The following is a 26724-nucleotide window of genomic DNA, read 5'->3' as shown; positions in this document are numbered from 1 at the left end:
AAAATAAAGGAGAAGGATCAACCACAGACCCAACAATTCCTTTCTTTGGCTTATGAGTATATTTCAACCTTTAGGAAGTCAGAGGCCAACATATTTCCTTAATTAAGGAGCATTTCCAAAACAGAGCAAAACATCAGCTACAGAAAGCTATCTAACGAAGTTGTTTAAAAAGAACTGGAGGGAGTCAGGAATGTTCTTGATCTATGAGGACCACAATTTTATTTTATTTTATTTTTATTTTTAATCCCATTTATATCCCGCCCTTCTCCGAAGACTCAGGGCGGCTTAAAATTTAAAGCACAAATCAATGTGCTTACCAATAGCCTTCATTCTATGTCTATGCCTGCTTATTAAAGTTGTTTGGGCAGGAGTTTTATCACACATGTGGATTTAGCCAGGTGTGAGGGCAGGGTTCTCGCCCCCTTTTTTTTGGAAGGAGGAGGAGGTGGAAAGAAATGCAACCATGTTTTTTTCCCCATTGCATCTGATGGAAGCTCTAGGGCACGGGTCGGCAACCCGCAGCTCCGGAGCCGCATGCGGTTATTTGAGCCGTATCCTGCGGCTCCCAGCCGCCCGGTGCGCGCACAACTCTTCGAATGGGCAGTGGTGCGCGCGCACCTCTCCAAATGGAGAGTGGCACCGCCCGTTTGGAGAGGTGCGCGCGCACCTCCCCAAACCTTTGGAGAGGTGCGTGCGTACCTCCGCGCGAACGGGCAGTGGCGCCGCTCTTTGAGAAAGCTGCCACGGCACGTTTGCAGGCTGCCGAAGGCGGTAGCTCTGCAAACGGGCCATCGCCGTCGCACAACCGGGAACCGGTTCCATCACACATTAAAAAAATGGCAACTGCGTGCGTCCGCGCATGCGCAAGAAAAAACCGTTTTGCGCATGCGCAAAACTCTTTTTGTGCATGCGCGTGCATGGACACACACGCGCGGCTCCCACTTTTTTTTATGTGTGATGGAACCGGTTCCCAGTGGCTCTTTTCCTTTTTCAGGTTGCCGACCCCTGCTCTAGGGATACCTTAAAGAAAATAGGTTTTAGGCCAGGGTATAGCCTGAAGCTGAGATACGACTTAAGAAGGACGCATTTGAGAAAAAGAACAGAGTCAAGGGTTAACAGAAACAGCAGAGAAAGCAAGGGATAAAAATGTATGGGGAAAAAAATCAGTTTTTTTTTAAAAAATCCCATTTATATCCCGCCCTTCTCCAAAGACTCAGGGCGGCTTACAATCTAAAGCACAAATCAACGTGCTTAGCAATAGCCTTCATTCTATGTATATGCCTGCTTATTAGGGCTCCCCCCCCGCATTATTACAAAGTCAGCTTGAAAAGCAAGTAGAGTTTGACGTCAAAAGCTCCACTCAACTCCGATGCTTTTAACGGCCTTATTAGCATCCTCTTTGCTGATTAGCTTTACAGCAGTAAAACAATTCCCCCTCTCCAAAAGTACTACAGGGATATTGGAAATGACATGAGTTATATCCCTGAAAAGTCCCCCTCCAACTGATTTATTGGACACAACGTGCTCAATCTGTACTAGTGGGATACAGCGCCCAAAGTTTGAGACTAGATCTTCTGGAGGGTCTCTCTCCTGCCAAGTAGAGAACAAAACCTTCCAATTCTTAATGAGATCGAAGGCTGAATGAGCCACCAGAGGAAACAAATAGATCTAGTGTCTTGAAGATCGGCTTTAAGAAGTCAATGTGTGTAAATAGAGACAGGCAGAGCGAACTTCCACAGTGGCATCACTTGCTACTCGTGTCAAGGAGAGTCCGTAGAGTTCCTCAAGTCCTATCACTTGGCTGGCACCGTCAAGTCAATAAAAGGAGTCTTATTATTAGAATGGTGCCTACTGGTGCCACTTGAGGGAGATCAGCAGCTGGATGGAACTGAAAACTGATTCAGATACATATTTCAGACGTCTGTCTGTCTCTCTGTCTGTCTATCTATTTATGTCTGTCTATATCATCTATATCATATCTATCTATCTATATCTATCTATCTATCTATCTATCTATCTATCTATCTATCTATCTATCTATCTATCTATGTCTATATCATCTATGTCATCTTTCCATATCTATCTATCTATCTATCTATCTATCTATCTATCTATCTATCTATCTATCTATCTTATCTTTCCATATCTATCTATCTATCTATCTATCTATCTATCTATCTATCTATCATCTATCTATCTATCTATCTATCTATCTATCTATCTATCTATCTTATCTTTCCATATCTATCTATCTATGTATCTATCTCTGTCTATATCATCTATGTCATCTTTCCATATCTATCTATCTATCTATCTATCTATCTATCTATCTATCTATCTATCTGTCTATATCATCTTTCCATATCTATCATCTATCTATCTATCTATCTATCTATCTATCTATCTATCTATCTATCTATCTATCTATCTATCTATATCTTTCCATATCTATGTATCTATCTATGTATCTATCTATCTATCTATCTATCTATCTATCTATCTATCTATCTATCTATCTATCTATCATCTATCTATCTATCTATCTATCTATCTATCTATCTATCTATGTCTATATATCATCTATATTATCTTTCCATATCTATCTATCTATCTATCTATCTATCTATCTATCTATCTATCTATCTATCTATCTATCTATCTGTAGTCTTCAACCTATGACCACACTGAGTCCAAAGTTTCTGTTGCTAAGCAAGACACTTGTTAAGTGGGTTTTGCCCCATTTTATGACCATTCTTGCCACTGTTATTAAGTGAATCACTGTAGCTGTTCAGTTAGTAACATGCTTGTTAAGCGAATCTGGCTTCCCCATTGAGTTTGTTCGTCAGAAGGGCGCCAAAGATGATCACGTGACCCCGGGACACATGGTGGCCGTCATAAATATGAACCAATTGCAAAGGACATGAACTTTGATCACGTGATCCTGGGGATGCTGCAACAGTCATTAAGTGTGAAAAATGATCGTAAGTCATTTTTTTCAGTGCTGTTGTAAATTCAAACAGTCACTAAACATATGGTTGTATATGGTTGCAATTGGCTCATATTTACGACGGTTGCAATGTCCCTGGGTGATGTGATCATCTCTTGAGACCTTCTGAACAGTAAGGTCAATGGGGAAGACGCATTTACTTAACAACCATGTCACTAACTGAACAACTGTAGTGATTCACTTAACGATTGTGGCAAGACAGGTTGTAAAGCGGGGGAGAATTCACATAACAACTGTCTTAGCAATGCAAACTTTGGCCTTGATTGTGGTTGTAAGTCAAGGACTACCTGTATCTTGTCTCTAGATGTGAAACAGCCCAGTGTTTAGAAGACTTTTGAAAAGGATGGAATAGGAATAAGAATAGAATAGAATAGAATAGAATAGAATAGAATAGAATAGAATAGAATAGAATAGAATAGAATAGAATAGAATAGAATAGAATAGAATAGAATAGAATAGAATGGAATGGAGTGGAGTGGAGTAGAATGGAAAGGAAAGGAAAGGAAAGGAAAGGAAAGGAAAGGAAAGGAAAGGAAAGGAAAGGAAAGGAAAGGAAAGGAAAGGAAAGGAAAGGAAAGGAAAGGAAAGGAAAGGAAAGGAAAGGAAAGGAAAGGAAAGGAATGGGATTGTAGAATAGAATGGAATGGAACGGAATAGAATAGAATAGAAGAACAGAACAGAATAGAACAGAACAGAACATATTGTAGAATAGAATAGAACAGAACAGAACAGAAACAGAACAGAGCAGAACAGAAGAATGGAATGGAACAGAACAGAACAGAACAGAATAGGAATGGAACGGAATAGAACAGAACAGAATAAAACAGAACAGACTAGGAATGGAATAGGAATGGAAGGGAATGGAATGGAACAGAAGAGGAGTGGAATGGAATGGAATTTATTGGCCAAGTGTGATTGGATAGACAAGGAATTTGCCTTCGGTGCGTAAGTTCTCAGTGTACAACAAGTGATAAATCATGATCATTATAATAAAATACAATCATCAGGAAAAAATACCTTTTATTGCACCCACAATATTTTGGTCTAGTCCTTTCCGGTTGTCGTTGAGCCCTCTTTTCCTTTTGCCATTCGGCAGAGAGCTGGCCAACGTCTTGTCGTCAAAAAACGCACACACCAGTTTTCGAAAGAGGAGACTTCCTGAGCGAGTGTAATTTGCTAATATAGAGTCCAGTTGTGATTTAGGCATGAAAACATCAAATCCTTCAGCAAGCTGTACTTCTGGCTATCAGAAAGAAGGAAAAGGAACAACAAGGTATGATTAGCAGCAACAACATTCTGCAGGCTAAATAAATTGGGGCAAATACAGGTATACAGGCGTTGTACTGTGTTAAACACAGACACAACAACGGTATTAAACTGGCGCCAGAACCGTTTTGATTCCTTCAGTTAAAAATGTTGACCACCCGTTGAAAATGTAAGTGGGAAATAATACCTTCTCTATCAGGTCTGCGCACATCATCATCAGTAACAAATGTTAATAATCGGGAGGAAAATTCCAGGCAGATGGTTATCTGTATGCTTATATATTTTATAGATAGTCCTTGACTTACAACAGATTGCTTAGCGACGGTTCGAAGTTATAAGAGCACCGGGAAAAAGTGACTTATGACCGTTTTTCATATTTATAGCCACTGCAGCGTCCCCCTGGTCATGTGATCAAAATTGAGACGATTGGCAACCGACTCATATTTATGACGGTTGCAGGATCCCGGGGTCACGCGATCCCCTTTTTGCAACCTTCGGACAAGGAAAGTCAATGGGGACTTAATTCACTTAACAACCATGTTACTAACTTAAAAACTGCAGTGATTTGCTTAACAAGAGTGGCTAGAAAGGTCATAAAATGGGGCAAAACTCACTTAACAACTGTCTCGCTTAGCAACAGAAATTTGAGGGTCAACTGTGGTCGTAAGTTGAGGACTACTTGTACCAGGACTAGTTGACCTTAAGTTACTGAAAAACCTTCCTAGGGTTTGTGATGGCTGGAGACACCATGCATTTTCCAGTTGACAGCACAGTTAATCCTGTAAAATCAGGGGTCTTCAAACTTGGTCCTTTTATGACTTGTGGACTTCAACTCCCAGAATTCCTCAGCCAGCATGCCTGGCTGAGGAATTCTGGGAGTTGAAGTCCACAAGTCATAATAGGGCCAAGTTTGAAGACCCCTGCAGTAAACAAACATTGGGCGACTTTGGAAGGCACAACTTCCCAGAAAAAGCACCATTTGCCCATGAGACACAACCACACACACTCAACTGGAGAGACACTGGCACCAAGCCCTGAATTGTAAACTGTCCCTTTCTCTGTCTATTAATATTCAGCCAATTAACTATCCGAGGCAAACGGCGATTGTAAATTTTGCAGATTTGATCTCAGATTAAGCAAGTCACTTCTGATTCCTCTCCAGGAGACCAAAACCAGGATAAAAACAGCAGCGTAATTAGCGAATTCCAAGGCGATGTCAGAATGCAGAATAAAATTTGACAACCTTCTATAATGAGCACACATTATCTTCTATAATGAGTGCGCCCGTTTCTAACAAGCAGACTATTACATAACCCCAGCAATAATCCTGAAAAAAAGCAGGACTATAAATCTGTCAAAAATCTTATTTTTAGAAAAAAGATTGAAATAGGTTTCTTCACCAAGGTTCCGCACAGTGAAGATTAAGCTTTAATTAGAGATCTAAGGAAAACTATCTGTAATTTTGTTTGCGTATGTCTCCTAAACGAATCAGTTTGTATTCCGGTCACATAAAATAAAATGCTGATTTATTCCAGATTCCTTTAGTGGTGAGTTATCTTTCAATTGCAAGCAATCAGTATCCAATTGAGTTTCTCATGGCCATCTCCCAAGTATACAGTTAAACAGAGTTTGATAACACAAAATAATCAAGGCAGTTGTGCACATAATTAACCCTAATAAGATATTTGCTCAGCTCTGTTGGGCTAAAACGAGTAAACAGCAAATTAGAATTAACCCTAAGCATTTATAAAATATTGTTATCGGTTAAAATATATTTTCTTTGCCAATTCGACAGATTATTCCCCCTTCACTGAAACGAACAGAGAATATAATTAAGAAGAATTTTTAATTGGTTCCTGGACTCAGATTACCATAAGACTAAATTCATGAGATCAAACCCAAACAAACATCATAGCATTTCTGAAATCTAAATTGAGAAAAAGCAATTTATGGTCCAAACTGTATTTTTAACACCGCGCTTTAGAAAGACATGATTAAGACTTATTTTTAAAAAAAAATCCAAAAAAGTCACAAGAGCAAGGTCTCAGTCTAGAAAAACCAAGGTTTTCGATCAAACTTTAATTTTCCTTGCATTGATGTGCTTTAAAAAAAATGCAGCCTGGGTGTTCAAAGTTTTAATAAAACTGAAGACCAAAATTAAAACAAAATTCAGACTTAAGTCATAAAACCAGGGCTTTTTTTCTCATAGAACGCTCAGAATGGAGTTCTGGCACCTTTTTTGGATGGAACCTTGTAGGGTAGGCAAAGCGGGTTGCATGACATGTGTGAGTTCTGGCACCTTTTTCTTTTACAAAAAAAAGCACTGCGTAAAACTAAAGGAGAACTTCTCAGTCCTCTTCTTCCAGACATTTTAATTTTAATTACAGCACCAGCAGCACAATATATATATATACACATACGCATCCAGCCCTTTACTATGAAGCGCGACATAGATCTTAGAGGCACGAGATCCTAATCTAATTCCCAGCATAGCCCTGCCTCAGTGTAACTGAATTATCAGACTGCGCCTTTCGGTATTATTAGTTTACACTTCTGGAAAGGCACTGCACAATTCCTTTCTTTTATGCTCGCTGATACTGAATTTAATTATTTTCCGCGATCTGGACGTACTTAGGAAATTGGAAACCATCTTCTCAAAATTAAAAAGGTACACTGAAGAAAGGAACGCTCAGCTTCGTCCCCGGTGAACTTTGCCAACCTCGTCTTCAACACGGCTGATAAGCTGTGATTTATTTTTATTTTTTTGAAAAGATTTTATTGGTTTTTATAGGGTTGGGAAGGGAAGTGGAAGGATGGGAATTAGGGTTAGGGTACAGGGAATGTTTGGGGTGAGGGTTGGGGTCTTCTCCAATAACATTCAATATTTGGCAAACAGCATATCGTCTGGGTAAATCTGTATCTGGTGGACATGTCCTAAAGCTAAAAGGTTCTGGCTTAAGATACACTTATGGTTGGAGAAGATGATTAAAAAAACAAATCGAATTTAAAACAGAATTGTTGTTGTTAGGAATGATAAGTCCCAACTATGATAAGGAGAGCAGATATTTAATATTACATGTACTAACAGCAGCGAGGATTATGTATGCCCAATAGTGGAAAAATGAAAACGTACCGACTGAAGAAGTACTAATTAAGAAAATGTTAGATTGTGCAGAAATGGATAGATTAAGAGATTAAAGGGAAAGAGCATTCAGTATACTATAGAACTTGGAATAAATTTTATCAATGGCTAGATAAACAAATTAGAGAGGAAGGAATGTGATATGTAATTTTGACTTTATTTTGATAAGAAAAATATGATGGATTGAAAACTTAACATTGTTTATGATAATTTACTATACTTATTATTGTTATCAGTCATTAGTTTTATTATTCTTATTTATATATATATTTACCCAGACAATATGCTGTTTGCCAAATATAGAGAAGTTGTTATTTCACCTTCCCAGACAATTGTTCGACAAACATCCGATTCAAAAGGGGGAAAAAAAAATCAAATGCCGCTTTCTAAAATTGCAGCTCTCCATTTTGGCATTTGCACATCCCACTTGCAAACGACAAGTCCTCAACTTACAAACAGCTCGTGTAGTGACCGTTTGAAGTGACCACAGCACTGAAAAAAGTAACTTAAGACTGTTTTTCACACTGACGACCATTGCAGCATCCCCAGGGTCACATGATCAAAATTCAGACGCCTGGCAACTGACTCGTACTTATGACCGTTGCGGTCGTGTGATCCTCTTTTTTTTGCGACCTTCTGACGAGCAAAGCCAGTGGGAAAGCCAGGTTCCTTCAGGAGACCGTGTGACTAACTTAACCACTGTGGCAAGAAAGGTCGTAAAGTGGGGGCAAAGCTCACTTAAGAAATGTCTCACTTAGGAACGGAAATGTTGAGCTCAATTCTGGCCGTAAGCCGAGGACTAGCTGTGTTTGCGCAGGTGGTTGGGGTGTACTGCATGTTTTCTTGGGTGATTATGAGGCAGCCAAAATGGGGGAGCTTGACCCAAGGGTGATGCGTAAGCCACCCGGCCCCAAGCTGTGATCTGCACTAAGTCACTGCGTGAGTCATTGTTCTTCTACTACACAACAGACAAACTCAGCTGCTCCACCTGCTCCGAAGAACCTCCTCCTCTTCTCTCCGCTACTCAAGACCGTTCTGCGTTAAAGCCGTGAGGGGGCTTTTTACGGCCCCCTTCCCGTTAATTAACGAGGGATAATTACCAACTTGCAAGGGAGAACTTTACACCCATTAAGCTTGTCTAGGTTGGGCATAAAACTGAACGAATGATGCCCGTTCTGGCAGAAGGAAACAGATGTGTTTTACACAGACGAATGAACACGGAGGTGGCAGCGAAAACAGCCAGCGCGTAAAACATCCTTTTCCAGAAAATGGGTTGGCTTCCTATTGCTGCGGAAAATATTCTTCTCACCCGGGTTGCACGAAACCGAAAAGCTGTTTCTTTCCAACCTGTCGGAATGCATTCAAGGGAGCCATTCTGGAGGGCTCACCGTTCACACCCGAAATGAAGGCGGGCTCAGGTGGTGATGGCAAACTGATAAGACGCTTTTTCCGATTCTTGTTAACTGCAGCCCAAAATAAATTGACACACAACCGGTTTCCCACCGTATGCAGAAGAAAACCGCCGTGTTTTGTACCGTTTTCGTCGATTATGTGCCATTATGTGCCCTTTTGGATTCCTAGCGGCCATCTCTGAAAATATATTCTGCTATCCAACAGCCTTTTTAGAAATGGAAGAGAAAGACTGGTGGCTCTCTCCTTGAACAGCTTCGTGAAGCTAGAAACCAGGAGGCTGTGAGTTCTAGTTCTGCCTTAGGCATGAGAGCGGATTGGGTAACTTTGGGCCAATTGCCAGGAGGCTGTGAGTTCTAGTTCCGCTTTAACCATGAGAGCTGATTCGGTAAGGACTGTGAGTTCTAGTTCTGCCTTAGGCATGAGAGCAGATTGGGTAACTTTGGGCCAATCACCAGGAGGCTGTGAGTTCTAGTTCTGCCTTAGGCATGAGAGCAGATTGGGTAACTTTGGGCCAATCACCAGGAGGCTGTGAGTTCTAGTTCTGCCTTAAGCATGAGAGCTGATTAGGGAACTTTGGGCCAATCACTAGGAGGCTGTGAGTTCTAGTTCTGCCTTAAGCATGAGAGCTGATTGGGTAACTTTGGGCCAATCACTAGGAGACTGTAAGTTCTAGTTTAGGCATGAGAACTGATTGGGTAACTTTGGGCCAATCACCAGGAGATAGTGAATTCTAGTTCTTCCTTCTGTGGGGAAAACAAGAAGGAAGTAATATTAGCTGTGCTCACTTCCTTGAATTATTTTTGAAAATAATAAAGGCGGGATTTAAACAAATCTAAATCTAGTATCTCAGTAACTTTAGTGCTAAGACTTAGCACCAAAAGATTTCCAAGGTTTCGTTTGCAGGGCAACCACTAAGCCACAAAGTGGTGCAAACTGAAGAAAATAATTGTGGCCTATTTCTATGCTGATTTCTTTCTCAGAAAGATTTAAACTGGAACCGAGCATCCATATGGATTTGGCACAGTATGCCATTTCTGCTTGTGTCTGCACAGTAAACTCTTCTGGGAAAAATAATAGATATATTCAAGACATACAGAGCATACATTTGATCAGCTTTGATGTTCTGTCTGATGGATTAACAAAATGTCCCCCAGGAAAGTAATATTCTTCTAAGAACGGCTAGAAAAATCTAGGACACGGGAGCCAGAAGTGAAGATTATTATTATTATTATTAAATCACTAATGGAGGGTTTTCAATAGAAAGAGTCCTCGATTTACGACCACAGTGGAGCCTAAAATTTCTGTTGCTAAGTGAGACAATTAAGTGAATTTGCCCCTTTTTTAATGATCTTTCTTGCCACAGCTGTTAAGTGAATCACTGCAGTTTATAAGTTACTGTAGCAACACGGTTGTTAAGCGAATCTGGCTTCCCCCATTGATTTTGCTTGTCAGAAGGTTGCGAAAGGGGATCAACCTGACTCGGGGACTCTGCAACCGTCATAAATACAAGCCAGTTGCCAAGTGGCTGAATTTTGATCACATGACCCATGGGGGAGTTTTGCCACTACAGTCGTTAAGTGTGAAAACTGACTTTTTTCCCCCAGCGCCGTAACTTTGAACGGTCACCAAATGAAACCGCCGTAAGCCGAGGACTAACTGCAATCGAAGCCATCTCACCCACTTACATCCGAAGACGACGATTCGAGCACGATGCCGAATCCTGAAACCTGGGGCTCCGTTTTCAAGGAGGATTCGGCGACGGCGGGCACACTCGGCCTGTCAGAATTTGGGGATGACTTCCTGTCGTTCTCGACGGCCGCGGCCTTCTGTTTCACTGAAAGGCTTTCAAGAGTCTTTGGGAGCGTTTTTTTCTTTTTGTTCCTCTTTCTTGAGATGGTGGATTTCTGCAAGGTAGCCGGAGGAACTGGAGGCTGTTGTCGGTTCTGGGCAGCTGCTTGAGGAGAAAAGATATAGCTGAGAGTGAGGTTTAGACGTTAAGTGAAATTCGTTTAGGAAAGGCCAAAGACGTTGCTTCCCATCTCTGCTCGTTTGGCCCTGAAAACTCACAAAAGCCCCACGGATTGGCGGAAGGAAACAAGGATGGGGATACACGGAGTAACCGCTGAAAGGATCTCCATGAGGAAAGATGTCGGAACAGACATCGAAAGGGGTGTTTTTCAACCTTACTGGCTTTTAAGCTGGGTGGACTTCAACTCCCAGAATTCCCTAGCCAGCTTGGCTGGCTGGGGAATTCTGGGAGTTGAGGTCCACCCAGCTTAAAAGTCCGCAAGGTTGAGCAAAGTGATCTACGGGAATCGACAGGGTTTTGGTGGAAGCAAAACTGTGGAAAGAAACACAGGTGGTCCTCAACTTACCCCAGTTCGTTTAGTGACCATTCAAAGTTACAACGGCACTGGAAAAAGTGACTTACGATGGTTTTTCACACGACCGGGGCAGCATCCTCAGGATCACCTGATCAAAATTTGGATGCTTGGCAACTGATCCATACTTATGACGGTTGCAGTGTCCCGGGATCACGTGATCCCCTTTTCTGACCGCCCGACGAGCAAAGTCAATGGCGGAAGCCGGACTCACTTTACAACCAGGTGACTAATTTAATAACTGCAGTGATTCAGTTAACAACTGTGGCAAGGAAGGTCGCAAAATGGGGGCAAAATTCACTTAGCAACAAAATATTGAGGCTGAGTTGTGATTGTAAGATGAGGACTACCCGTATCTCCACCTGCAGGCAAGTGGACCTCAACTTGTTTAGTGACCATTTGAAATTACAGTGGCACTAAAAAAGTGACTTAGGACTAGTCCTCACACTTATGACTATTACAGCATCCCCATAGTCATGTGATCAAAGGGGGGGTTGGCATGTTTTTATGATGGTTGCCGTGTCCCAGGGTCACGTGATTGCCATTTGTGACCTTCCCAGCCACCTTTTGACAAGCACAGTCAATGGGGGGGGGGGGAAGCCAGATTCGCTTAATGTCCATATGGTTCAGTTAACAACTGCAGTGATTCGCTTAGCAACTGTGACAAAGAAGGTCACACAATTCACTTAATAACCGCCTTACTTAGCAATGGAAATTCTGGGCCCAAGAATTTATGGTCGTAAGTTGAGGACTGCTAGCAGATCCCTTCAAGAAAATGCCGTTGGGTGAAGTGTTCCATACGATAAACAGACTTGCACAATAATAATAATAAAAAAATACCCTACATTTCTTTCGTAAGCATTTTCTTTGAGGTCCCAAAGGTGCATTTTTTTTATAAAAAGGGCAACTGGACTTTCTTGATTTTTTTCCCTTGAAGAGGTTTCGCTTCTCGTCCCAGAATCTTCTTCAGTTCTTCTGTTCAGTTTCAGATCAATTCAGAACTGAAGAAGCGTCTGGGATGAGAAGCGAAACCTCTTCAAGGAAGAACAAAGTCCAGATGCCTTTTGAAAAAAAAAAAGCACGTTAGGGACAACCATATACATAGAATGAAGGCTACTGCTAAGCTTGTAAGCCGCCCTGAGTCTTCGGAGAAGGGCGGGATATAAATGGAATTAAAATAAAAATAAATAAAAATGATCTGGATAGCTGAGAACCTCCACCAACCTTTTCTTTGAGACCAACTCCGTAAAATGAGAGGGACGGTCTAAGAATATCCCACTTTTGTGTATGTGTGTGTGTGTGTGTGTGTTGGTGTGAAAGATGGATTGTCCTACCAGCTTGGATCTGCATGATCTTCCTCATGGTCTTCAGCTCCTGAAGAATGGCCTGCAGCGCTGGTTGACAATTGCAAGTGCAACAATTTGATCCAGAGGAGGCGTTCGTTGCAGGGATTTCGCCTGAAAAAACACACGAAAGAGATCCACACCATTAGCCAGAGCAACCTCTTCCCCACAGGCTGCTGAAAGCTGTTGCTACTTGCAGCCAGGAAGCCAAAACCTAAAATTAAATCTGCCAGCGTGAGTTTGTGACAGGCGTGTGTTTACTGCCTTCCTCTTCACAAAGAATTGTGTAAAACTGTAGGGCACAGAGGAGACGACACAATGGTAAATCTCACCGAATCGCACACACAGCAGGCAGGCTTTTTGTTAAGCTGAGTCAACAGGGAGCCCAACAGAAATCACGGTCATGCCTCTTTTACACAAGCAGCTTGTCTGGCTTTTGAAGAATGAGAATACTACATAATACAGGTAGTCCTCGACTTACAACAGTTCATTTAGTGGCTGTTCGAAGTGATGACAGCACTGCAAAAAGCGACTTATGACCCTTTTTTTTTCACAGGGATTGTTGCAAGCATCCCCGTGGTCACGTGTTCAAAATTCAGAAGCTGGGCAACTGACTCATACTTATGACCACTGCAGTGTCCTGGGGTCGTGTGATCCCTTTTTGTGACCTTCTGACGAGCAAAGTCAATGTGGAAGCCAGATTCACTTAACACCTGCAATGTTTCACTTAACACTGTAGCAGAAAAGATCGTCAAATGGGTCAAAATTCATTGAACAATGTCTCGCTTAGCAACAGAAATTTTGGGCTCAGTTGTGGTCATAAGTTGAGGACTACTAGTTGTTGTTTTTTTAAGGGAAGAACTATAGGCTGTCGCTGGTCCTCTCTTGCTTCGCCCAGCAAGGGAGCATTTTGCATCTCATTGCCCTGCTCTGCTCTCACTCTCTCTGCGTTATCAGTGGAAGATGGGCCTCCGTTCTCCACACCACCATCCTGCCTCTTTCCTGATTAGCTCCCTTCAGCAAAGGAGGCTCTGCCACCCAGCTGGCCTCACCCAGTGCCTGGGCCAGGGGTAGGCAACCTTGGCTCTTTTGTGACTCGTGGACTTCAACTCCCAGAATTCCTGAGCCAGCATGGCTCAGCTTGGAAACCTCTCCCTTTCCCCTCAGCGTGGCTGCCTCAGGAATTCTGGGAGTTGAAGTCCACAAGTCATAAAAGAGCCAAGGTTGCCTACCCATGGCCTGGGCCCTGACCCATCAGTGGGAGGAAAAGAAGATGGTGAAAGTCAGCTGGGCAGGGGGGGCAGGAGAAGGAGGCAGAATGCAAGATGGTCAAAAGGTCAGAAATGGGGGGGGGTCTGATAGGCAGGTGGGGGAATTGAAGCAGAAGGCAATTCAAGCAGTGGAGACGTACGAGCCGTGGCGGTGTAGTTGTCACAAGTACAGTATTGCAGGCTGACTCTTGCCCATCACCAGGAGTTTGATCATGACCGATTCAAAGTTGGCTCGGCCTTCCATACTTCTGATGTCGATCAAAGGAGGACCCAGATATTTGGGGGCAAGATGCTGACTCTGTAAACCGCTTAGAGAGGGCTGTAAAGCACTGTGAAGCGGTATATAAGTCTAAGTGCTATTGCTCTATCTATCTATCTATCTATCTATCTATCTATCTATCTATCTATCTATGCCGTGTTGGTGCAATGGTTACAATGCAGCATTGCAGGAAAACTCTGCCGACTGCCAGCAGTTCGATCCTTACCAGCTCAAGGTTGACTCAGCCTTCCATCCTTCTGAGGTTGGTAAAATGAGGACCCAGATTGTTGGGGGCAACATGCTGACTCTGTAAACCGCTTAGAGAGGGCTGTAAAGCACTGTGAAGCGGTATATAAGTCTAAGGACGATTGCTGTTGCTATGAAGTCTCACCGAACGACCACGGTTCTTGCTTAACCACAATTGGGACGGCTGTCGCTAAGCAGTGCAATTACGCCATGTTTTACTTAACAACCCCTTCGCTTAGCAATGGAAATTCAGCTCTCCATTAGGATCGTAGCCCAAGAACTACCCATGTTGACTCTCTTTCCTTCTTGCTTCTTAATATTCTGATGAGGATCGTGGCAACGTTAGCCCAAAGCCAAAGCTGAAATAAATTCTTTTTCATTTTTTCTGTGACAAATATAATGCATTCCTAATGAGGGTGTTCAGATCTAGACGCCGTCAAAGAAAAAAAACAACCCCGAAACGCTCATTTTCCCAGTGGGGCATGGAAGAATTACATTATAATTCCCATTAGCACTGGTAGAAATTACTCATGTAAATCTACTTTATGTACAATAAATAGAAAAAAATAAGAGAAAGAAACTGCTAATATTTTAAATCAAAAGCAGGGCTCTGCTAACATCATACATATTTATGAACTTTTTTTTTAAAAAAAATCTTTGTTCGGGAGAAGATTAGGGCAGGATAAACTGGCATCCAGTTTATCGTTTATGATCACGAAAGTAATATGTTTTTTTAAGACACCCATACATGTAATTAAATATTTCATTCAAGAAGCAACCATAGTTAGGTCTCATCATAAAGGAAAACCAATACAAACCTGGGCTCCATCCTCCCCCTATGACCTGCCAGGATGGGGATAGTAGTAAAAATTCAAAGGGGCAGCTGCAACTTTGCAAAGTCAGGAGAACGTTTTAATGTTCAGCGAGGGACCAGTTGTATCATCTGAGCTGTCAGCTCCAGCTTTTCAATGTACCACGATGAGGTTCATACAACCCCCTTGAGCATCCCATAATATTCCACATTCAAAGTTATAACAGCACTGGGGGAAAAAGCGATTTGCCAAGCGCCCTTGGGCTGTGGGGTACAGGGACTGCCTCACTGCATGCTTGAACACACCAAAGAAGCAACAAAGATCACAGCTAAATTGGACACTGTTCCTACTTTGCCCATGCCAATTCCTAATTTCAGAACCTATGGCTTAATGACTAAATCAGGGGTGCCCAACCTTGGCAACTTTTAAAACCTGTGGACTTACATCACTTTTCCAGATCTGCATCTGTAATTTGTAGTACAGTGGTACCTTCGTACTCAACTGCTTTGAAACTCATCTAATTTGGTACTCCACGCATTTTTAATAAGTGAACATTTTGTCCCGCTACTCATCGTTTGTTTGGTACTCAACCCACAAGCTAGAACTTGTCGCTGTCGGCTGCCTTACGACTTACTATATATTATTCCTTATGGGAATGATTTGTTTGGTACTCGTGCCTCCTGGAACCAATTAACGTTGAGTACCGAGGTACTGCTGTCATTCTTAGAACAAGCCTGGATACACTGGCTGGGGAATTCTGGGAGTTAAAGTCCTTAAGTCTTAAAGTTGCCAAGGTTGAACATCCCTGGACTAAATCATCACTTAATTCAAGAACATCTTGGTTGGATGAGACTTCATCTACCTCACCATCCAGTCTTGTCCTACGAATGACAGTGGTAAGTTGGTACTCAACGTTAATTGGTTCCAGGAGGCGCGATGAGTACCAAACAAATCATCCCCATGAGGAATAATATATAGTAAGTCACAAGGCAGCCAACCGCGACAAGTTTTAGCTTATGCGTTGAGTATCAAACAAACGATGAGTAGCGGGACAAAATTTTCACTTAAAAATGCGTTGAATACCAAATTAGATGAGTTTCAAAGCAGTTGAGTACCAAGGTACCACTGTACTACACATTACAACACAGATGAAGATCTGGAAAAGCTTTTGACAATGATGTAAATGGTTCTCATAAAAGACTGGGAATTGCACCAAGGGGAAAGGAAAATAGTACAATTGATCAAGAAACATTTTGGAAATAATTATCTGAGTTAATATTCTGGCACCTTTTTGGGGAAAAAAACAATCAACACGGTGGAATGGAATCTTTGGATCTGGATAATCAATATGCAGGGAAGGGATATTTAATACAGGTAGTCCTTGACTTACAACAGTTCATTTAGTGACCGTTCAGAGTTACAACAGCGCTGAAAAAAAGTGACTTATGACCATTTTTCATACCTACAACTGTTGCAGCATCCTCCATGGTCATGTGATCAAAATTCAGACGCTTGGCAACCGGTTCATACTTATGACGGCCGCAGCGTCCCAGGGTCACCTGATCCCCTTTTGGCAACCTTCTGAACCACTGCGGTTGATAAGTTAGCAACACGGTCGTTAAGTGAATCTGACTTCCCCCTTGACAAGCAAAGTCAATAGGGAAGTCAGGTTCACTTAACAACGGTAGCAAGAGAGATGGTCAAATGGGGTGAACATCACTCAGCAAATGTCTCGCTTAACAATGGAGGTTTTGGCCTCCGTTGTGACCGTAAGTCAAGGACCACCTGTAATGTAAGGAAAAGCTTAGGAGTTTTCGTATTACCAACTTCGGACAAAGGATTCGTCTTTGTTTGTGACCCAGGAACTCAGCACAGTGAAAACCCAGCCAACCGCAGTCAACAGATAGAACTTAAGATCGTACCGTTTGTGCCCACGGTTCTGGCTTGGTTCTGGAAGGTTTTTGAACGGGTACCGTACTGCCCTGAATAGTGGCTGGTCTGGGGAGACAATTCGTTCCAGGTCCCGCTCGGCAATGGTTGGAGATGCCCCTGGGTGTCTGCAGGAGGATTCAGACGCTGAGTCCAGGCCAGGTCTAAATCTTGCGGTTCTTCCTTCAACTTTTCTCCTTCGTTGCCAACTCGTTGATAGATTCGCCCGGTGCTGTCATTCAACAACCTTCTCATCCCTGTAATCTGTTTTTTAATCTCCCGACTTTCATCTCCTAGATCAAGCAAAAAACACCCTCGTAAATTAGGGAATATTAGAACATTGCTCTATTGCAGGGATCCCCAACCCCAGGTCCATGGACCGGTACTGGGCCGCGGCATGCCAGCAACTGATCTGCACAAACAAGCAAAGTCCCATCTGTGGGGCGCGGGCAGCACACAAAACCACGCACCCTCCGGTCCGTGGAAAAAACCTCTCTCTACGAAACCGGTCCCTGGTGCCCAAAAGGTTGGGGACCTCTGCTCTATTGAATATATCTCCAATGGCATTTTTTTTAAAAAAACAACAACTCTATTTTACATACAGGGTTTATATATGCATACAGACTTAACGACCGCCTGGCGTTTCAATTGTAAGTTGTTCTGGTCGTGAAGTCGAGGCATTACGGGACCAGACTCGATTACACAACCGTTTTTTTACAACGGTGGTAAAGTAAGTCACGGTTGGTTTTAAAGCAAACGGTGCGATTGTTAAGCAAATTCATCCTTTCCGAAATCAGCGGGAAACGTCACAAATCGTGGCGACATAGCCGTGGGGATGCTGCAACCGGCCGTGAATGCGAGTGGTTGGCAAGCAGGTGAAATGTGATCACGTGGGGATGTGTGTGTGCAGGCCAGTTGTAACTTTGAGGACAGATCATAAGTAGCTGTTTTAAAAGTCTCTCATAACTTCAAATGGCCCTAAATTGAGTAGGATTTGTAGGTGTAGAAACAAATTAGGGATGGGAATCCATCCAGATCTAGAGAGCGAAAGGCATTTCACAGGTGACCTGCGTATACACCTAGTCCCCGACTTACGACCACAATTGAGCCCCAAATTTCTTTTGCTAAGCGAGTCACGCACCATTTTAGGATCTTTCTCGCCACAGTTATTAAGTGAATCACAGCAGCTGTTAAGTCAGTAACACGGTTGTTAAGCGAATCTGGCATTCTCCGTTGACTTGCTTGTCAGAATGTCGCAAAAGGGGATCGTGTGACCCCGGGACACTGCAACGGTCATAAAGGTGAGTCAGCTGCCAAGCGTCTAAATGTTGATCACGTGACCCTGAGGACGCTGCAATGGCCATATGTGTGAAAAAACGGTCATAAGTCTTTTATTTCCAGCGATGCTGTCACTTTGAACAGTCATTAAATGAACTGTTGTAAATTGAGGACTACCTCTATGTCACTGTACACACACCTGTAAGAATATACACAGGTAGTCCTTGACTTATGATCAGTCACTCAGTGACCATTTGAAATGGCAAAAGTCTCCAAAAGAGGTTCTGATGACCCAGATTAGAGATTCTGATGGCTGATCCCCTGCGATCACGTGATCACATTTTGGGGACTTAGTAACTGGCCCACATTTACACACCTGTTTGCAGCGTCCAGGGGTCAACTGGTCAAGGAATTTACGCAAATGTGTGTGTTTGTTTCTGCTTTCTGGCAAAAAGCACCTATTGGGTTGGTTCAATGGGTTTGCTTAACGACCGTCTTAAAATTGGATCAGTCACAGGATTTATTTTTTTTAATCCCATTTATATCCCGCCCTTCTTCGAAGACTCAGGGCGGCTTACAATCTAAGCACAAATCAATATGCTTAGCAATAACCCGCTTAAGAACCAGCACAAGCTATTATTGCAATTCTGGGCCGAAGGATGGTTGTAAGTCAAGGACTACGTGGATGCAAATTTCAAAAGCCCTCCATGCAATTTATGACATTCTCTGCAGCATTCCCAGCTGTCGATCAAACCCTATTCATTTCTTGAAGAAGAAGAAAAAATAATCACATTCTTGTTAAAAGAACTGACAGAGATCTATCTCCCTGCATTAGTATTCTAGTTAAAATTAAGAAAACATGGGCTGTATTTTGCTGAAGACTCAGCAGTAACTGGATAGGTAGCAGGGATGCTCCATCAAATAAGGAGGTAAAGCAAATTTAATGCAAGGGGGGGGGGGGAAACCAACATTTTATTTAATACCCAGAACACAGCATCCATCCAAGGCCTTTGATGCATAATGTAAAAAAAGAAAGAAAGAAAGAAAAAGCTACAAAATGAGGACCTGGCCCATTTAAAAACAATTACATCGCCGGCCTCATTTAAGTATTAATTTTATTTATGATCATACTCATTTCATTCTGCATGTTTGCTGCCGAGGGTTGCTATTTTGCCTGCTGGGCCGTAGAATTTCATTAACAGGAGGCAAACTCACGAGCAAAACCATCAAGCATTTTAAGCATGACTGAAGATGGATATTGAAAACCAACTACAGTCGTACAAGATGGATTTCCCACCCCGCAATCTCTCCTTTGTGAAAAACATCGTACATAAAATGACACCTCCACGATCTGATCAACCATTTGAGTTAACTTTTTTAGCCTGGCGGCTTCCTCCTGGGCCCAAATACACGTAGTTCTCGACTTACGGCCACAATTGAGCCCAAAATTTCTGTGGTTAAGCGAGACATTTTGCTAAATGAGTTTTGCCCCATTTTTACGACCTTTCTGGCCACAGTTGTTAAGTGACTGGCTGCGGTAGTTAAATCAGTAGCACGGTCGTTAAGTAAATCTGGCTTCCCCCATTGACTTTGCTTCTCAGAAGGTCGCAAAAGGGGATCGCGTGGCCCCAGGACACTGCAACCGTCATAAATATGAGTCCGTTGCCAAGCATCTGAATTTTGATCACGTGACTGTAACAGTCGTAAGTGTGAACATCGGTCGTAAGTCCCTTTTTTCAGTGGTGTAACTTTGAACGGTCACTAAATGAACTGTCGTAAGTCGAGGAATGCCTGTAAATATTTTGCAGAGGGTCTAGTGAGAACAAAATTAAAAGGCTTTGGTTATCTCAAGACAAATCCTGTTTCTTTACCAGAGCAGGAGCAAAAATCTTTCGTCCTGACCCGATTATTTTGCCTCCAGTAGATTTTTTTTTCTTTGACCCTCATCTAATTGTGGATGGTGTTAATTAGGGCTGGATATTTTGAATTAAGAATGGCAAGTTTTTTGGGGGAGGAAGGATGTATGTATGTGTGCATGGAATTGGCAAGTGACACAGTGAGGAAAGCTGTAATGTTCACACAACTGATCAAGAAACATTTTGGAAATAATTATCTGAGTTAATATTCTGGCACCTTTTTTGGGGAAAAAATAATCAACATGGCGCGGAATGGAATCCTTGGATCCGGATAATTAATTCACAGGGAAGGCAAATTTAATACAGGTGGTCCCCGACTTACAACTGTTCACTTAGTGACCGTCTGAAGTTACAGCGGCGCTGGAAAAAGTGACTTGGGATCGTCTTTCACACTCATGACCGTTGCGGCGTCCCCGTGGTCACGTGATCCAAGTTCAGATGCTTGGCAACCGATTCATATTTATGATGGTCGCAGTGTCCCAGGATCACGTGATCCCCTTTCGCGACCTTCTGACAAGCCACGCCAGTGGGGGAAGCCAGTTTCTCTTTACGGCCGTGTTACTAATTTAACAAGGGCAATGATTCACTTAACAACTCCAGCAAGAAAGGTCGTAAAGTGGGGCAAAACTCACTTAACCCTTGTCTCCCTTAGCAACAGAAACGTTGGGTTCAGTTATGATGGTCAGTCAAGGACCACTGGGTGTTTGTTGAGCCCTTAAGTTAATTCTGCTCTTGGTCCTGGGACCAGGAAGAGACTTAGAATGGGGGATTCAGCCCCGTTCTTGGGGAAAAAAACCCCACCCCAATCCAGTTGCCTCTCCCCAAGAGATGCACTGGGAGTATCTCCTGATTTTTTTTCCCTCCCAGAGCTTCCAGCTGGGTCTGTTCTGTACCAGCCTGCTACCGGCCCTGCAGAAAAGGCAACCCCTTTACAAACGGCAAGAGGCTGGAATTACGTCTGCCAAATTTATTACTACAAAAAACAAACAAGACACGAACCAAGATACAGGAGCTTTGAAACACTATCTGAGCGGTTGCTTTCAGCAAACCAGCCCTCCCCACACATTCCCTTTATAAAGAGTTCAGGGCATGGCCTCTCTCTGCCTCCTTCCGAGAAGCCCCACAGCCTTCCTCTGTTTACTCCTACTTGACTGCCTCCTGCGTCGGGCGTCCTTGAACAGGGCCAGCTGTGGGTCATCTTCATCCACACTGTCAGGCTCACACAGCTGGGTCTCCATGGTGACCAAGTGGGAGGGGTCTGCCTGAGGGCTATCATCAGCAAGATCTTCAACCCCCTCAGCAAGGTCTTCAACACCCCCCTCCTCCTCTGAGTCCTCCGACCCAACTGCCGAACCCACAGGCTGACCCTGAATCACAACAGGGTCCAGCCCATCTTCACAGTTCATCTTTCTGTTTTGCACCTCAGAATTAAAAGCAATCCCAAATTAGACAATACGAATGCAAAGGCCCACTTGCATTGAAAAACAAAACAAAACAAAACAAAAGCCACCAGCCGTGGTTGTGTCAACACAAAACCAAATATTTGTCTTGCTCAGCCCGAAGTCTTCACCGGAATTCCTAAGCTGCTTTGGAAAACACAAGGATATGTTGAGTTAGAGAGAAATCTTACTTCCTCTTTCGTTTTTTCGTTCATGTTGTCTTTGCACTTAGATTGCACTTAGATTCCTCAAGAGACACGTAGACATAAACAACATCTGGAGACAATCAACAAGCCCAAAAGGGTCCAAAAGGCTTCCCCACCAGCAATCAATACCCAGATGAGCATAGATGAACACCAAGATTAACATCAGATCAACAATCAAGATGTACACAATAGCCCAATCTAGCAAGTGCTGAAGAAGTTACCAGTATACAATCAAGGAACCACCAGGAACATTTCCAACACTGATAGGGCAAGCCACTAGTGTGTAAATTGAGAGTAAGCCCCACACCCTACTAGCACTGATGATGTTGCCTAGTTTGGTAATGAAACGTCTGCAAGAGAACAACCCAGCTCAGAGAGCACCAAGGGCCCCACGTGTCAACCCTCAGCTACAAATATTCTCCTTTATCATCAACTTATCTTTCTCCCTCTCCCAACAGATCAGCCAAGGTCCTGGCACTTCCCTAAAATACAAAAAAGATGTCTTAATAGCAATTGTGTCAAACTAATCAAGAGAAGGATGAGGGGGGGACATGATAGCAGTGTCCCAATAACTCAGGGGTTGCCCCAAAGAAGAGGGAGTCAAGCTATTCTCCAAAGCACCTGAAGGCAGGACAAGAAGCAACGGATGGAAACTAATCAAGGAGAGAAGCAACCTGGAACTAAGGAGAAACTTCATGTCTGTGAGAACAATTAATCAGCGGAACCACTTGCCTCCAGAAGCTGTGAATGCTCCAACACTGGAAGTTTTTAGGAAGAGACTGTACAACGTTTTGTCTGAAATGGTATAGGGTTTCCTGCCTGAGCAGGGGGTTGGACTAGATGACATCCAAGGTCCCTTCCAACTCTAATATCATCATCATCATCATCATCTACTGCTAAGCTTGTAAGCCGCCCTGAGTCTTCGGAGAAGGGCGGGATATAAATGGAATTAAAATAAAAAAATAAAAAATAAAAAATTATTGTTCATCGCACAGTCAGCCAGATGTTCAGACTGGATTTGGTATTTTTGTCTACCTATCAAGTCCTTACTAAGGACCTGGGATAGGCAGATGTGGATGTTCGATGGTATTACGGATATCGTCGCAGGATGGAAGCAGTTCCTAGTAAGGCTGCCTTTTGCAACTGACTGATGGCGAATTTGTCAATGCCGATGATGGTGTTCAAGTGGTGCTCCAGTTGTTTTGGGATTGCACCCAAGGCGCCTATTACTATTGGTACTGCCCTTGCTTGCCTTTCCACAGTCTTTCTACTTCTATTTGTAGGTCTTTGTATTTTGTTATCTTCTCCAGTTCTTTCTCGTCTATTCTGCTGTCTCCAGGCACTGCCACGTCCACTATCACAGGGGTAGGCAGCCTCGGCTCTTTTATGACTCATGGACTTCAACTCCCATAATTCCTGAGCCAGCATGGCTCAGCTTGGAAACCTCTCACTTTTCCCTCAGCATGGCTGGCTCAGGAATTATGGGAGTTGAAGTCCATGAGTCATAAAAGAGCCGAGGTTGCCTACCCCTGCACTATCCAGACTTTTTTGTCTTTCTTACTGAAGACATCTAGGGTGATACGTTGCAGGTGCTTGTCTGTTTGAATTTTTATTTTTATTTTTATTATTTTATTATTTTATTTTATTATTATTTATTTTATTTTATTATTATTTATTTTATTTTATTATTATTTATTTTATTTTATTTTATTTTATTATTATTTATTTTATTTTATTTTATTTTATTTTTATTATTATTATTATTATCATCATCATCATCATCATCATCATCATCATCAAAAGTTCATCACAGCATCAACAAAACCAACTGCCTTTTGGATCACAACTGTTTCATATTTTGGAGTGAAACGTCTCAATTTCTGAGGGCAAGACAAGAACCCAGAAATAAGAGGAAGTTTCTTGACCTTGAGAACAATTGTAGGCAGTCTTCCACTTACATTCAAGCCCAACATTTGAGTTGAGACATTTGTTAAGTGGCCTTTGCCCCATCTTACAACTTTTCTTGCCGCCTTTGTCAAGTGAACCACTCCAATCATTCACTTAGCAACAGGGCTTCCCCACTGTCAGAAGGTTGCAAAAGCCGATCACGTGACCCCGGGACCGTCACAAATATGAACCAATTGCCAAGCATCCGATTTTTTTTTTTATTGAAAAGTTTTAAAATACAGTTTTCCTTTAAAAAGCCCCCCTTCCCCCTCCCTCCTCCCCCCCTACCTCCCCCCTACCTCGTGTGACCACGAGGATGCTGCAACGGTCGTTAAGTGTGAAAAACGGTCTCTACAACACTCTTCCAGTATCTAAGGGGCTGCCACAAAGAAGAGGGAGTCAAGCTATTCTCCAAAGCACCTGAAGGCAGGACAAGAAGCGAAGGATGGAAACTAACCAAAGAGAGAACTAAGGAGAAACAATCCTCCAGTGGAACGACTTGCCTCCAGACGTTGTGGGTGCTCTATCACCAGAGGCTTTTAAGAAGAGATTGGACAGCCATTTGTCTGAAATGGTATAAGTTCTCCTGCCTGAGCAGGGGGTTGGACTAGATGACCTCCAAGGTCCCTTCCAACTCTTATTATTCTGTTATACCAAATGCACATGGGGAAGTCTCTTACGATTTTGGAAGTAACCGCTTTAAATCTGAATGCTGCACACCCCCCCCCCGCTTGCTTGGATTATTCCAATCTATTTATTGCAATATTTATAGTGTAATCCACCCCAGCCATGTCAGGCACCTCCAGGAAAGGTAACCAATAACATTTAAAAGCTATTTTTAGAAGCCAATGACGCGCCAGGCGAAACTCAGCAAATGCCCAGAGGAGCAGATTAGAGCACAAATGTCTGGTGGAGAGCTAATGCTTTCTGGGGGTGCCAAGGGCCCATGCAGATTAAAACGGGGGACGAGTCTTCGATCACACGGACGTAGCTGGCATCACTGGGGCACACACCGTCCAGGGATGCAAATACATAGGAAGCATGGTTAAAAATGTCTCCCCCCCACACACACACGGCATATTTTCACATAATGTTAACGCTCCAAGTGAGTAAATGCAATGGATCCAGGAGACCTGGAAGAGGTGGTCTATCAAAACACAATTGAAAAATGAATAATAGTTAGGTAAAGGTAAAGGTTCCCCCGCATATGCGTGCTAGTCGTTTCCGACTCTAGGGGCCGGTGCTCATCTCCGTTTCAAAGCCGAAGAGCCAGCGCTTGTCCGAGGACGTCTCCGTGGTCATGTGCCCGGCATGACTAGACGACAAAGGCGCACGCAATGCTGTTACCTTCCCACCGTAGTGGTCCCTATTTTTCTACTTGCATTTTTACGTGCTTTCGAACTGCTAGGTTGGCAGAAGCTGGGATGAGTAACAGGCGTTCACTCTGTTACGCGGCACTCGGGATTCGACCCGCCAAACTGCCGACCTTCTGATCGACAAGCTCAGCGTCCTAACCCACTGAGCCACCGCGTCCCTATACAATAATAGTTAGCTAGGCACTAACGTGAGGCCAAAATTTCCATTGCTAAGCAAGGCGGTTATTGTGGGTTTTGCCTCCATTTTACGACCTTTCTTGTCACAGCGGTTAAGGCAGGGGTCCCCAACTGCCGGTCCGTGGACCGGTACCAGGCGGCAGCATGCCAGCAACCGGGCCACACAAACAACTGAGCCACACAAACACCCCTGTGCAGGGTGCAGGCAGCACACAAAACTGGTCCATGGAAAAACCTTTCTCCATGTAACCCAGTTCCTGGTGTCCAAAAGGTTGGAGACCTCTGGGTTAAGGGAATGACTGCAGTGTCATGGTTCCGACTAATGAGACAGATCAAAGAACATTCAGGCATTGTTTAGTCTAAAAAGTCTATAATAATGAGAACGAAGCATCGGCACTCATGGATGGATGCCACAATCTGAATTCTCCTCTCCTGAACACATCGTTATCAACACAATTCCCTCCCTTGATTTACACGTCATAAATCACATTCTCCAATTAGTTTAACATGAAAAGCTTCACTTCCTTTCTGTAGCGGCCATTCCTTATCTTATTAAAACAACCGGGTTAGCATTCTCCTCCCCCCCACCAGCTTCATTTGATTCAAAGTAAAACAGTTTAAAGGAAAAGGCTGCCTCTTATATTGTCAGAGCAAAAACATCCAACGGTTGTTGACATCCAGTTGTTTACTTGGCAACACGGTTGTTAAGTGAATCTGGCTTCCCCATTGGCTTTACTTGTCAGAGGGGTTGCAAAATGGGATCAGGTCACACACACACACACACACACACACACACACACACATACCCCAGGACATTGTGATTGTCACCAATATGAGTCAGTTGCCAAGCGTCTGAATTTTGATCACAGAATCACGGGGATGCTGCAATGGTGGTAGGTGTGAAAAACGGTCGTAAGTCAGTTCAATGCCGTTGTAACTTTGAATGGTCACTAAACGAAGCATTGTAAGTCGAGGACCACCTGTAGTGCTTTGAATTAGACTCTATCCTGTGTACAATATCTTCCTGAAGCTTTCGAACAGACAGGAAGGCAGATAATTATGGGATGGAAGAGCTGCTGAGTCAGTTCACTTCACGCCAAACCACGATTTGGCTGTTTTGTGCCTTGCAAGTTTCTTTGTCATTGTAACCTAAAATAATTTCCGATTACTTCTGACATACACGTAGTCCTCGACGTACGACCACAATGGAGCCCAGCATTTATGTTGCTAAGTGAGACATTTGTTAAAGTGAGTTTTGCCCCATTTTGTGACTTTCCTGGCCATGGGTTGTTAAGTGAATCCATGCAGCTGTTAAC

The 26724-nt window shown here is 43.1% G+C and overlaps 2 protein-coding genes across 6 annotated transcripts in view; both read right to left on the bottom strand.

The window, feature by feature from the left end:
* Nucleotides 1–26724, bottom strand: part of BEND7 (BEN domain containing 7) — a 62850-nt gene that overhangs the window by 16269 nt on the left and 19857 nt on the right. For 2 of the 3 annotated variants that reach the window (XM_083366324.1, XM_083366326.1), the window contains exons 3-6: nt 17063–17362; nt 12544–12666; nt 10514–10782; nt 4025–4250 (exon numbers count right to left, since the gene is read on the bottom strand). In XM_083366324.1, the coding sequence (XP_083222450.1) occupies nt 4025–4250; nt 10514–10782; nt 12544–12666; nt 17063–17362 (918 nt within the window). The remainder of the gene's footprint in view (nt 1–4024; nt 4251–10513; nt 10783–12543; nt 12667–17062; nt 17363–26724) is intronic. The other variant, XM_083366325.1, reaches the window with a different exon arrangement.
* The window catches only part of LOC310642546 (phytanoyl-CoA dioxygenase, peroxisomal-like), a 156376-nt gene that overhangs the window by 113485 nt on the left and 16167 nt on the right, over nt 1–26724 (bottom strand). The gene's annotated exons all lie outside the window — the stretch shown is intronic.

The sequence above is a fragment of the Vipera ursinii genome (genome assembly GCF_947247035.1).
Source record: "Vipera ursinii genome assembly, chromosome: 6".
NCBI classification, from domain to species: Eukaryota; Metazoa; Chordata; class Lepidosauria; order Squamata; family Viperidae; genus Vipera; species Vipera ursinii.
The sequence above is the reverse complement of the archived record's forward strand: the minus strand, read 5'-3'. Positions and strand labels throughout refer to the sequence as shown.